General features: G+C 41.7%; 1 protein-coding gene across 2 annotated transcripts in view; it reads left to right on the forward strand.

Annotated features, from left to right (window-relative positions):
• LAMA4 (laminin subunit alpha 4) overlaps window positions 1–12,338 on the forward strand; it is a 100,146-nt gene that overhangs the window by 38,037 nt on the left and 49,771 nt on the right. For both annotated transcript variants that reach the window (XM_010402732.4, XM_010402740.4), the window contains exons 5-8: window positions 4,095–4,309; window positions 8,233–8,328; window positions 10,185–10,336; window positions 10,479–10,589. In XM_010402732.4, the coding sequence (XP_010401034.2) occupies window positions 4,095–4,309; window positions 8,233–8,328; window positions 10,185–10,336; window positions 10,479–10,589 (574 nt within the window). The remainder of the gene's footprint in view (window positions 1–4,094; window positions 4,310–8,232; window positions 8,329–10,184; window positions 10,337–10,478; window positions 10,590–12,338) is intronic.

Below are 12,338 nucleotides of genomic sequence, written 5' to 3' on the forward strand. Positions count from 1 at the left end.
AATGATGACAGCAACAGTGAAAGCAGATGGCACAAAAATAAAAACCCACCCTTGTTTACAGGCCCATGACTGTATTCTTTTGTTCTTTCAAAATGTCAGGTTTATACACAAAGGATAATGCAGACAATTAAAAGGTCATTGAGGTTTCTTAATGATTATTAAAATGTCAACCCAGACTACAAGCAACACAAATCCCAAGAAATGGGTAGCAGCAGCATAGAAACAGCAGAAGATAGCATCGGCTTTGTTTTCTAATGGCCACTACCCAGCCTGACACAGTGCATCTGTCTCAAGGAAGGCAAAGCTGTGCAGAAAAAGCTACAGAAAGAAATCAGCCTGTCCTCATCACCACAGTAAAACTTCGGCTAATTGCTGGGGTAAGCTGCAAGCAGTGACAAACAGGACTTGCCTTCTGGTAGGCTCCTGGTCCTACTCCCATTTGTATCAGAAAAGTCAAAAAGTGTTTCAAAGCTGGATGATGAATTGCTTGTCCCTGCCCACTTGCCAAAGAGCGAGTCTCTACTTGGCACACTGTGCTATTGGGCACTATCACCACTCCCTTCTCCCACTGCAGCTGTTGTGCCATCAGCTTGCTGGCACGGGATCCTGAGAGAGAAGGGTCATTGCCCCAGGCCCTTCCCGAAGCCCAAAGAACAACTCGTGTCCCCAGGGACAGGAAGAGGAAGGCTGCATCCTGCTCCCTGCTCTCCCTTCCAGCACTCCACAGCACTCGGTGACAGGCACTGCAGTGCAGTGTGCTGCAGGACACTGCTCCTCAGGCAGCATGTAGGATCTCCAGAGCAGCTCACCAGGAGGCAATCTGCTCCATTTCCCCTGGCATTTGTGTAGGAGGCTTTCTTGCGCTGCTCTGGAGGCTTGGCACAAACCTATCCACTTCATGTTTGCCAGCAAAAGGTGGCGTGAAATCACAGAGGCCCTTGCAAGGAACTGAGAAAACCAGCTTCCCAAAGTGAAATATAGGAATTAATCGTTTTTCTCCTGGACTTCAGGAGTAAAGCATCAGGGTGGTAACTGATGAAATCCAGGTTTTGTTAATGCATAACTGTTAAAAAAAGATAACCGAACAAATGACACTTTAGTGTCCAAAGCAAATAGATGGAAAAGGTTCTTTTGGCATTGCCAGAGAAGAGGAAGTTAAGAGGAATTTCTTACTCACTGATAGTTACAGGAAGCCACTAGGGCTGCAAAATGAAATAAAGATAACTTTGCAGTTTTATTATGGGAGAGGAAATATTCCTTTTTAGCCAAAAAGGGTCATTTATTGATACAATATAGGAAAAGACATTTACTGCAGACCTCTTAACTTTTTCAGGCCATAAAGTGCAGAGATGGAGCAGTATATTTCCAGCCAGTGGCCTCTGCTCTTCTCACATTCTATCCAGTATTCAAAACAAGTTAAGTGCCTCAGCACTATGAGATACACTGAGAGGCAAAGGGAAGGGGAAAGTGAAGGTAACACATTTATTTTCAGCTCCAAAAGTTTCTTTTTGCTTTAAACAGCTGCTCCAGATGAGAAGTTATGGCTAATAAAAGTGAGTCATGGAGTCATTGAATAGTTTGGGTTGGGAGGGACCTTAAAGATTATCTGGTTCCAAGCCCCTGCCATGGCAGGGACACCTTCCACTAGACCAGGTTGCTCAGAGCTCCACCCAGCCTGGCCTTGAACACTTTCAGGGATGAGGCATCCACGGCTTCTCTGGGCAACCTGTTCTCGTGCCTCAGATGGCCATAAAAAGCAGCACTTACAAAATACCTGTGGGGGTGCGAGGAAATGTCCTCTACATTCCTGGCAAGTGAACTGAACAGTATATTTCAGAAAAGAAGGGAAAGAAGTGGCCTTGTCCTGATGAGACAGGACAGACATTGCAGGCCTGGTGGGGGTAGCACGCTGTTGTTGGTAGATGTGGGCAACAGTGAGCAAAAGGCTGGTCTGACCCCAGCCCTACTCAGTGGCCTCTGTGAACTTGGTGGCCACATTAGATGATCATTTGGAAAATACCTCAGTACAGAAAAACAATAAACTGAAATCTTAGAAAACCACAGAAAGACTTCTGGCATGACTGAAAAGTAGCTTTACCCATCACTGTCTGCTCTAACTCCCATGGGAATGGGGAATGATTCCACCAAATCATAATCATAAATGACATAAATGCATTCAGTGTTGCATTCACAGATCTTCAAGGGGTGCACAGAACTCCCGGTCACACTTTAATTCTTTACATCTGGGTCACTCAAATGATAAAATCTGCACCAAAGACTCTGGCAGTGCTGCAAAGAGACAAAAAGAGTGTTTGTCATTGACAAAAGCAGTATTTGAGGCAGCCAAGTGGTTTATATTAAGATGCTTAAAATTTTATGTGTTTCTACTGTGAGGATTCAGGACTGGAACATGAACAAAGCACTGTTGAGGAAATTACTCTCTGTATGAAAAAAATATATAAAACAGAAAATGTAGGAACAGATCAAAACTCAAAGCTTTTATCAGATCCCCTACATTTTCATGGCTCAGACATGGCAGAACCTGGATTTGTCTGTGTTCAGATTGTAGAAGACAACAGACCATGGTTTATGTATCCAGATAGAATCTGGGAAAATTAATCTGAACTGCCTGAATGCTCACCCTCCCTGCTTACCAACAACAGACATAAAAAACAGCATCTTAAACAGGACTTGGATGGGAGACAAGGACAACATGGTGATAAACCAGAATGAACTATAATAAATACTCCTTACCTAAATCATCGCAGCAACTATTCAATCCTCCAATTCCTTCAGCCAGCAATTGTTACACCAGCTAGTCATTCCCCTGCTGGCAGGAATTCTTCATTTCCAGTTTTGGGGTATGAGTCCCCTGATCTCTGTGCTCCAGGCTTCTGCTTCATGGGCCCTCCTGCCACCACACAGTGACGCCGTGAACAGTGTGGGTTGCCCCTGTCCTACCAGGTGATCCCTCCAGTCCATCAGACACTGCTCCTTGCTGCTCCAGATGCCAACTCCTCCAGAAAATCCCTCGCTCAAGGATTCACCCTCATTAGCGCTCCATGCCCACCCCAGTACCAAATCTCCTTGTCTTAATGGTTGTTTTGCAAAAGCTCCCCTTGCTTGTAGGATTAAGCACATTCCCTGATATCAGCAAAAACATCTTTAACTGAGACACTTTCTTTCCAAATAACCAAATCTATTACTACCTCTTAGCTTAGGGCCACTGATCAGCCAGGAATGTTACACATCACCAGTGTGTCTGTACTCTGAAAAACCACTATAGTATCAACATCTCTCTCAATGTAAGATGTAGAAAGTTCTCAGCTGAAATGCTTCCCAGAAATGACAAGACATGATAAGAAATTTGGACCCATTTCAGGCCTTCGCTGTGGTGCTTGGTACCCACCTCCCTCTCTCCTGATGCAAACCAAGAGAGGAATCCTCCCTTCCAGGTGACCACTCTCAGCCTTTTACCCTCATCCAACAGGCTAACATCAAACAGATCTGAAAAACAGAGTCTGGTTCAGGCCCTATTCTATTTGCAAAAACCAGAAACCACCCCAATACCTCACCACAGAAGTATTTCTATAAACCTTTCCTGGTCAGTACTTTTTATGTACATTTATAATAGAAATAAGGCCTGGACTTCCTCTGAGTTTCAGGATCCTGAAATGCAGTCTCTTACCCCAGTTTCCTATATAACACAATATAGTTGGTGAGATACAGAGCTGAAAGAGACCAAAATAAACACTGTAGAGCTGCCTTGCTGCCAAAGTAATTCTGTCACAGATTTTAAAACAATAGGGAGCAAATTATTTCACTGCTAAAGACATGCACAAAAAATAAATTAATGCAGACTGGTGTGCTTGAGATAGCAGGGGTGTTCAAGAAGGGAAAAATATATAACGGTACAGATTGAGATTAGAGCACAAAATAGCCTCAGTAGGAGTAAAGCTCCTAATTAGCCTTCTGTCCATTAGAAGCTGCAGACAGTGATCAATTCCTGGTAACATAAATATGGTCAGAGAAAAAAAGGTGTTGCAGATTGGAATGTCATTGCTCGTCATTGCCTGTGTTGCTCTTCCTTGCAGGTGCGCCCCTGGTTACTATGGGAACCCTTTGCTAATTGGAAGCACTTGTAAAAAATGTGACTGCAATGGCAACTCAGACCCAAATCTGATTTTTGAAGACTGTGATGAAGTGACCGGCCAGTGCCGCAACTGCCTGCACCACACCAGCGGCTTCAAGTGCGAACGATGTGCTCCGGGCTACTATGGGGACGCCAGATTAGCTAAAAACTGCACAGGTATTCTCTACAGCTTTGTAAAGCAGAGCTGAGCAACAGGCAGCACAGCGTGGTCTGTGGATGATCTCACAGAAATTAGAGATGCCTGAACCAGTTGTCAGACACCTGTGGCTCTGGGAGGAAGGTGATGGGATAATTTGGATGACTGTTCAGTTGAATCATCCCAGGCACCAGGGAAATATCTCTTTCCATGTCCCATGAGCAAGTCTCAGACCCCAGAGTCCAACATCTCCAGTACCTGGGCAGGTTTAATGTAAGCACTGTTGTGTTCTCCTGAATCTTGTTTTAAATAAGGGTCCCTAAGAGTTCTTTGGGCAGAGTCTTCACCTTTGTGGTTGTCCACACTGTGACCATTTAAACTGATGGTGCTTAGAGACTTGAAAGTATGTTTTATGGGAACAGGATCATGTCCTAACCCAATATCCACTCACTTTCTGCTAGTTTCCACACTGGTAATATATTCTGCATTTCCTAAAATTCCTGTGTAATGCTGGTTACTGTATTTTCACACAAGAGATGACTGTACTTTCAGGGTCTGGTAAAGTGCTACCCAGAGCGCCTTAGCAAAACATACCTGCACAGAGGGGTCACAAAGCTTTATCTCCTCTAATATAATTATTCTCCTAATTTACATGTAGTTTGATCCAAACAGGGCTTTGACCTCATACATTTCTTCCTTGCTTTGGCTCTGGGAGACAAGTTTATATCCTCTTTGAAAGCATTTAGGAACAGCCACTGCTAAAGGCAAAATGCAGGTGCTCCGAGCAAGGTCCTGGGGCTCCCTCACAGCCTCTTTGGCAGGGGTCCCTCAAGGACCAGAACACAAAGGAGGGAGACAGATCATTCCTACCTCAGGCTGACTCAAAGGTAAGACAGTCAAAGCATACACTCAACTTGGACCTCAGAAGTGCTCCAGGACCTACAGGTACAGAGCTACAGGCCTCAGGGACTTAGCAATGTCTTGATCCTTCTTGCAACTCTCAGTACACTTGGACTTTGCTTTTTACTACATTATTATAAAGTGTTTTGGGGCTCACAGAATGGAGGCTGTGAGGATGTTCTGTTATCAAGTGCCCTTTGTGCTGCTATTTTCATTTGTAGGGGGCCACATATGATGCCACTACTGGTCCTTTCTGGTTTTATGTTCTGGTGACAGCTAGAATTTGAGTATCCATCTCCAGGGTGTAACTCACATTGCTAAATCACGTGCTTGAATTCTATTTATGCTGAACAGGAAGAGATGGTGCTCATGCACAGTGATCCCAAAAGCCAAAGCCAAAACCAGCTAAAAAGACATCAGCTGCGGGGAATGGCGTGCCCCAAAACTCACCTCCTGCCTGGATTTAGGTAGCCAAGACATGCATGAAATTCAGCATGTCTGTGATTTTGAGGTTGCAAAAGGGAAACCTTGTTTATGAGCTTCATTGCCTAATTCACTTCACCTGAGATGACTTAACTGCAGTTTTCCAGGAAGGAATGATAGGACCCAGTCTGTGGCTCCTGAATTCCATGAGGCAGGAGAAACACACCCAGCACTTCAACTTTGCAAACCGCAACAATCGAGCCCTGGCCATGGCCAAAAGCTTCAAGCACCTAAGAGTAACTTTGCCAGAAGTCTGAGAGTTACAGGGCATTCCAAGTGTCTGAGCAGGTTACGCAATAAGCAATTTTGGAAGGCATCTCTGAGCGTATAGTTTCGAAACTCAAATCAAACTTTCATCGCCTCAGTACAGTTTTTTGTTGGCACCCTTAAGGAGGTACACAGGTCTTCTCTCTACAGGCTGTTTATGCAGATTTCAAATCAGCGTGGTAATTCTCTTCGTTAGCAGATTTCCTTGCAGTGTTTGATCTTTGCTAAAAATAGAAAGTGCTTGGGCACTTGAATATGTTGTGAGAGGTACAGCTTTTCTCTTTTCAGAAGTGAATTTAATCTTGGAGTTCACTCTAGCAAATCCTGATTTTGCAGTATTATGTTTCAGAGAATTACACACTTCTCATTTCATCTTCATTTCTGCTGAGCACCACAATGTGCTGTGCTTGACAGTACTGTGTCGATTGCAGTACATCAATACATCCATGATATTCAAACTATTTGTGTAGCTCACAGGGAAAGCTTATACTTTGTTTGGCTCTGTGGAACAATTAGAAATGATTCTGAAATAAGACATATATCTTCTTTAAACTGAAAATACAGAAACAAAACTAGTGTAAGAATCAAGACAGTCTGCATACATGGTTTCCACAGAGTGCCTCAAAGGGTATATAAAACAAAAAAAGGCAAGAAAACTAAATGAACAAACAGCTCTATCAATCTAAAATAATCTTTTTTTCTTTTGAACGGAAGACAAAACCTGGGTAGCTGTGAATGGTAGTCTTCAGCTGCTTTTAATTTTTTTTTTTCCTAACCACATATCCTTTAGCCACACACCAAAGCTCTCCACAAATGTCCCTCAGAAATAAAGGTAAATTTAGAAGCTTTCCCCACCAGCAAACCATGGCAACATTGAAAGTCTTAATTCCTTACTAAAAATGTGTTACCTCTTAAACCAGTAGGTGAAAAATGGCCCAGACTGCTTTTGAAATTAATTTGCTGTAAGATTTTGTGGAACAAACTCACGGGTGTTCATTTAAATGAGAATACACAATTTTATTTTCTTGGACACCGATCTCATCAAAATTTTAAGCTTTTAACTTTAGTCTTGCTACCTGGGGATAGCCTAGTCCCCACGATACAGGTAAAAAGAAATCTCTATTTTCAACTGCTACTTTTCTTTCACTTCTTAAAAAAAAAAATAAATAACAAATTAAAAATAATCATAGATCCAAAAACTGGAAGGCACAGATTGTGATAAGGCCAAAACACCAACTGCATCAGAAAATTCATAACCAATTTCTGTCTTACATTAGTACATAAACAGATTAGTTCTGCTAACACTGGTCCACTTACACAAAATTATTCTGACATTAGTGCATGATGTTGTGTTTGAAGTTGTATTACAAATTTTCACTTGACAAATCCTTAAATGTGCAATGGGAAATGTAAATACAAGGACAATTCATAGATAACAATGAACAGGCTGCAATAAAAAGGCAGTAAAATATTTTGTTATATGAGGTTCTGCTGAAACCATGAATCACAAGAGCAAAATAAATTTCAGATTGCTGCTGTTCTTATGTTCTGCTTGAGCTTTTGTTATTGTATTGAAGTGTTCCAAGAATATTTTAATCTTTAAAATGATATCTTTTAAAAAGCCAATTAAACCTTGAAAGAGGTTTAGAGATGCTAGATTAAAAACTGGACTTTTTAAAAAGCCACTTGTGCTGGCAATAAAAATGTTGCTTTCTTAAGTTTGAAAAAATGTAAAACGTCATTTATTCTTCATTGTAAGTGGTAGGAGATATTTACTTTTTGATATGTTCAGGCTGACGATGCAACTGGAATCCACTATCAATCCCTGATAGCTGCAAAGCCTTTTTAGTGACAGGCTGACACAGTGCTGATAAATTCCACAGGGCTGTGGAGAGATTTGTAGCTAATAATTAACCTTAGTTGTCCCACTTTTCTTAATACATGAATGAATGTATGTAATGAATGAAATGTCACCCTCTCTAGACACTGATGCACAATAGCCCTTCTGGGCAACTCTGGCCTCCCTGACTCTGCTTGTAACCAGGCTTTGAACAAGTAATTTCAGCAGAGGTATTCTCATTTTTTTTTCCACTTCATATTTCATTCATTCAAATTTGACCAGGGTAAAAAACACTTTTTTCTATGTATTGAAGGAAAAATCAGTCCAAGAAGTTCTTGATATTGGTTTGAATATCCACGCACAATCCTAAGTACAATAATTTCACTAGTCTTGGGAGGGGAAGTTGTACATTTTTAATATTCTTCTTTCAAATGCCTTTTCCTTTTCCCCTAGCATGTAGCTGTGGAGGGAGAATGTGTGACAGCCAAACTGGAGAATGCCTCGCAGACAGTCCTGAAGTTTCTACTGACACAGACTGCCCAACCATCAGTAAGAACTTTATCATGAAAACACCAAAAATTAATATTGCTCTTAAATTTAGAAGCTTACAAATACTAACTTAAGAGCTTTGTACTCCAGTGGGCTCAGGAGTTTGACCGTGGTCCCACAGGGCACTTAAGTGTGTGAATGTACACAATGTCCTGCTGACTGAGTACTTAAGCCTGTTCTCACACACTTGTCCGAGTACAGGCATATTTCCAACTCTGTGACACGGACTGCACGTTCCAGTACAAGCTGCAGAGCAGTAGGGAAGTCTCACCAAAGCCACTCCCATAGACTTTGAGACACACTGCCTGAAAAACAATATTCTGGCCCTAAAATCTGCCCTCACAACTTTACCTGTGACATCTTGCATATAATTTATGGTTCTCTAGTTGTGGTTTAACCCCAGCCACCAACCATGTACCACGCAGCTGCTCGCTCACTCCAGCAGGAACAGGGAGAGAATCAGAAGGGTAAAAGCCAGAAAACTTGTGCACACACAAGCCACACACACTTTTGCAAACAGAGCAAAACTGAATTAATTCACTGCTTCCCAAGGGCAGGCAGGTGTTCAGCAATCTCCAGCAGAGCAGCACCCCACCACGCACAATGTTTACTTAGGAAGACAAATGCCATCACTCTAAATGTCCTCCCCTTCCTCCTTCTTCCCCCCAGTGTATTTACTGAGCATGATGTTGCATGGTCTGGAATATCCCTTTGGTCAGCTGGGGTCGCCTGTCCTGGCTGTGTCTCCTCCCACCTTCCAGCACACCCCTAGTCTCATCACCAGCATGGCAGTACAAAAAGCAGAAAGGGTCTTGGCTCTGTGCAAGCCCTGCTCAGCAACAAAAAAATATCTCTACCTTATCAACCCTGTGTTCAGCACAAATCCAAAACACAGCCACATACTAGCCACTGAAATTAACTGTGCAGAAAATTAACTCTACCCCAGTCAAAGCCAGCACAACATCTCATACAGATTGTTGCTGTTGACAATTTGGCATATATCCACCAGCCAGTTCCTTTCCCACTGTCTCCCATACTCTAATGATAGGAAGCCTATGGAGTACTATGTTGTAGCTATTGTACCACAGGTATTTTTTAAATGTTAGTGTATTTATACCCGTATATAATGCAGAGCATGTAGCACACATGGGTTTCTAAACCAACTCCCAGGAAGAGGGGTCATGTGCCTGAAGAGCAACCAGAAGGAAAACATTTGGGACCTGCTAAAATATCAAGAAAAAGTGTCTGTAGGAATCTGTGTTTCACATTCACCCAAGTCACTTCCATTTAGTGATGGCACCAGTGTCACTAAAAACAAGGTGGCAGGTGGCATTGCAATCACTAGCAGGAGTAAGGATAGAGTTCAGCACAAGCACTTTCCAAGCACATTATAACTGTGTTTTTAGAAGTTGCCCTTGTAATCAAGTAGCCGGCCAAGAGCCCATGTGCTGGACATCCTTATTTTTCATACCACTAAATTTTAGATACTGAGCTTGGGGTTCTGACAAAATGCAGTTGCTTTTTTTTAACCCTCATCTGTCGTCTTTCGGGCCACAGACACGTAGAGCCTAGGTAATAGCCAGGATATACCTCTCCCTCTCTCCCAACTGATTACAGAATCCCTGTGGCAGCCTCTTTGAGAAGTCCCATCTGGTGCTGCTCAGCTGGAAATGTCATAACTGTACTGTGGGACCTTGGAAGTGGGAGAATGAAAGAAAAATGGGTTCCATCAGGAACCATCAATGACAAAGAGAGGGAACATCATGGGACAAGAGCACTATTACATGAATTTAAGATATTTGCTGTTAACTGACACAAGCACCAAAAAAAATTATGCTCTCTTATTTTCTTATCAGGCTGCGATAAATGTATTTGGGATTTGACAGATGACATCCGATTGTCAGTTCTGGCTATTGATGAAAGCAAAGCCACTTTACTGAGCATTTCTACAGGTGTTGCAGCTCAGAGGCGTTTGAATGACCTGAACCTCACTACCACTCATCTCCAGGTACAAACATTGATGACATTTTGGTTTTCCCATGTAGTTTGAATCTTTGAATTTCCACTCCATTCCTGTAAATTTCAATTCCTGCCCTCACTAGAGAAGGAATTTGTTTTCAGATGCTTGACTTGTTTTTCCCCACACACAGGAGGCAATGTCCAAAAAAAAGAACCATGCTGTACTTTGGACCATCCAGGTTGATGATGCTGCAGATGAGATGAATGATCTCCTCAGAGAAGCGGAAACACTTGATGAACAGGTTTGTTTACAGCCTTCTGCCAAAGCTCTGAGGGTTTGCACTTTGTCATATTCACCTGTTGGCATAAGAGGCAAGTATAGAATAATTCCAGTTGGAAGGGACCTAAAATGATCATCTGGTCCAGCTGTCTGAGCAATTCAGGGCTGACCAACAGTTAAAGCGTGTTATTAAGGACATTGTTCAAATGCCTCTTAAACTCTGACTGATATTGGGCATCAATCACCTCTCTAGGAAACCCATTCCAGTGTTTGACCCCTCTTCATAAAAAACACTTCTTAACATCTAGTCTGACTCTTTAAGTTCACCAAACAAGAGTGGGTGTGCCCTGACAGCTGGAAGAACTCTCTATTTGTATGTTTTAACTTTCTACTTTAAATCTGAATTAAAAGCATGAATGACTTATCATGTCTTCTTCACAGAAAAGGAAGGAGCTAAAAAGTGTGTACAGTGTGGTTGGAGGTTTGTCACCAGTCACAAAAAGCTTCCCCTCAGGATCTGAGTTCCCACCTACCCCCTACACAATTGTTTGATCTGGGATAGACACATTGCCTTTCTCATTCACATTTTGATTTCAAATTAAGTGAAGTAAGCAACACTAAACTAATGCATATTGACTTTAGGAGCATTTTTACTATATCTATTTTATATGTATGCTCTCCTAAAATTAAATTAATCCCAATTAGACATTTCAAAATATATTTCGAAACTGCCAGTTTAAAAGGTTTTTCATGTACCCACAGATATGGGAGCTGGATCAGATATTTAGATATCAGATATTTTTAACACAATCGTAATCATAAATGTTGCATCCCCATCCAAACACCAGGCTATAAAATTAAGGTTATCAGCTCTCAGCTCCCACAACACTTTCATTGCACCCTAGAATACTGCTATGATATATGTTAAGAGAAGAAATAGGGTTCAAAATTGCTTATCCTCTATTTCAAAAAGATAATATTAAACATCTTTCTGTTGCTACAATAGACATATACCAGTAAAATACATCGTTCTATGCTATTACCAAAGATAGGCACAGCTGTCATCGAACTAGATAATATTTCATGCTTATTACAAAATGCCAGACCTTATATTCACTTTACCAATTCCTTCACAAGACAAATTTAAATTATACCTTAAACTAAAACTCAAATACAGGAGCAAGTAGGGGGCAAAAAAAGCAACACAAAGGAAAGTGGAAGAGAAAATTTATGTTTGTGTGTTTTTAATCAACACTTACTTAGCAGAAAGGGCATGCAAGAATTATACAGACTATGCCTGCATTCAAGAGAACTTGTATTAAATCAGCGCACACACACAGCTCCGTACCTGTGGATATCTGTCAGAGCTCACATGCCTCAGTGTCTCTCTCTGTAGTTGGTGGGCAGGCCGATTAAGGCATTAGGTTTTCTATGAATATTTAGTGAGTTTAGATAATAACATTTCATTTGCAGTACTATCTGAGGATTTCTTACCTCATTCTTCAATTTCACTGTCCCTGAACAAATAAATTCAGTGTTTCCTCTGGTCTTTTCTTCCTGGCTACTTCTAATGCTAGTTCCACATCAATACTTGTGGTTGCTTCTAAAGGCAGGGAAATAATGACCCCAGACTCTGACAGTGGAAGACCACAATAATAACTCTGAATATATTGAGCTCTTTGCTATTTCAAGGCACATTTATGGAAAATGGGTGCCAGGGCCTTGAGTGGTTTTTGCGGAGACATGCAGCATTTTCTGTTCAGAGCATTTT

The sequence above is a fragment of the Corvus cornix genome, chromosome 3 (assembly GCF_000738735.6).
Source record: "Corvus cornix cornix isolate S_Up_H32 chromosome 3, ASM73873v5, whole genome shotgun sequence".
In the NCBI taxonomy this organism is placed as follows: domain Eukaryota; kingdom Metazoa; phylum Chordata; class Aves; order Passeriformes; family Corvidae; genus Corvus; species Corvus cornix.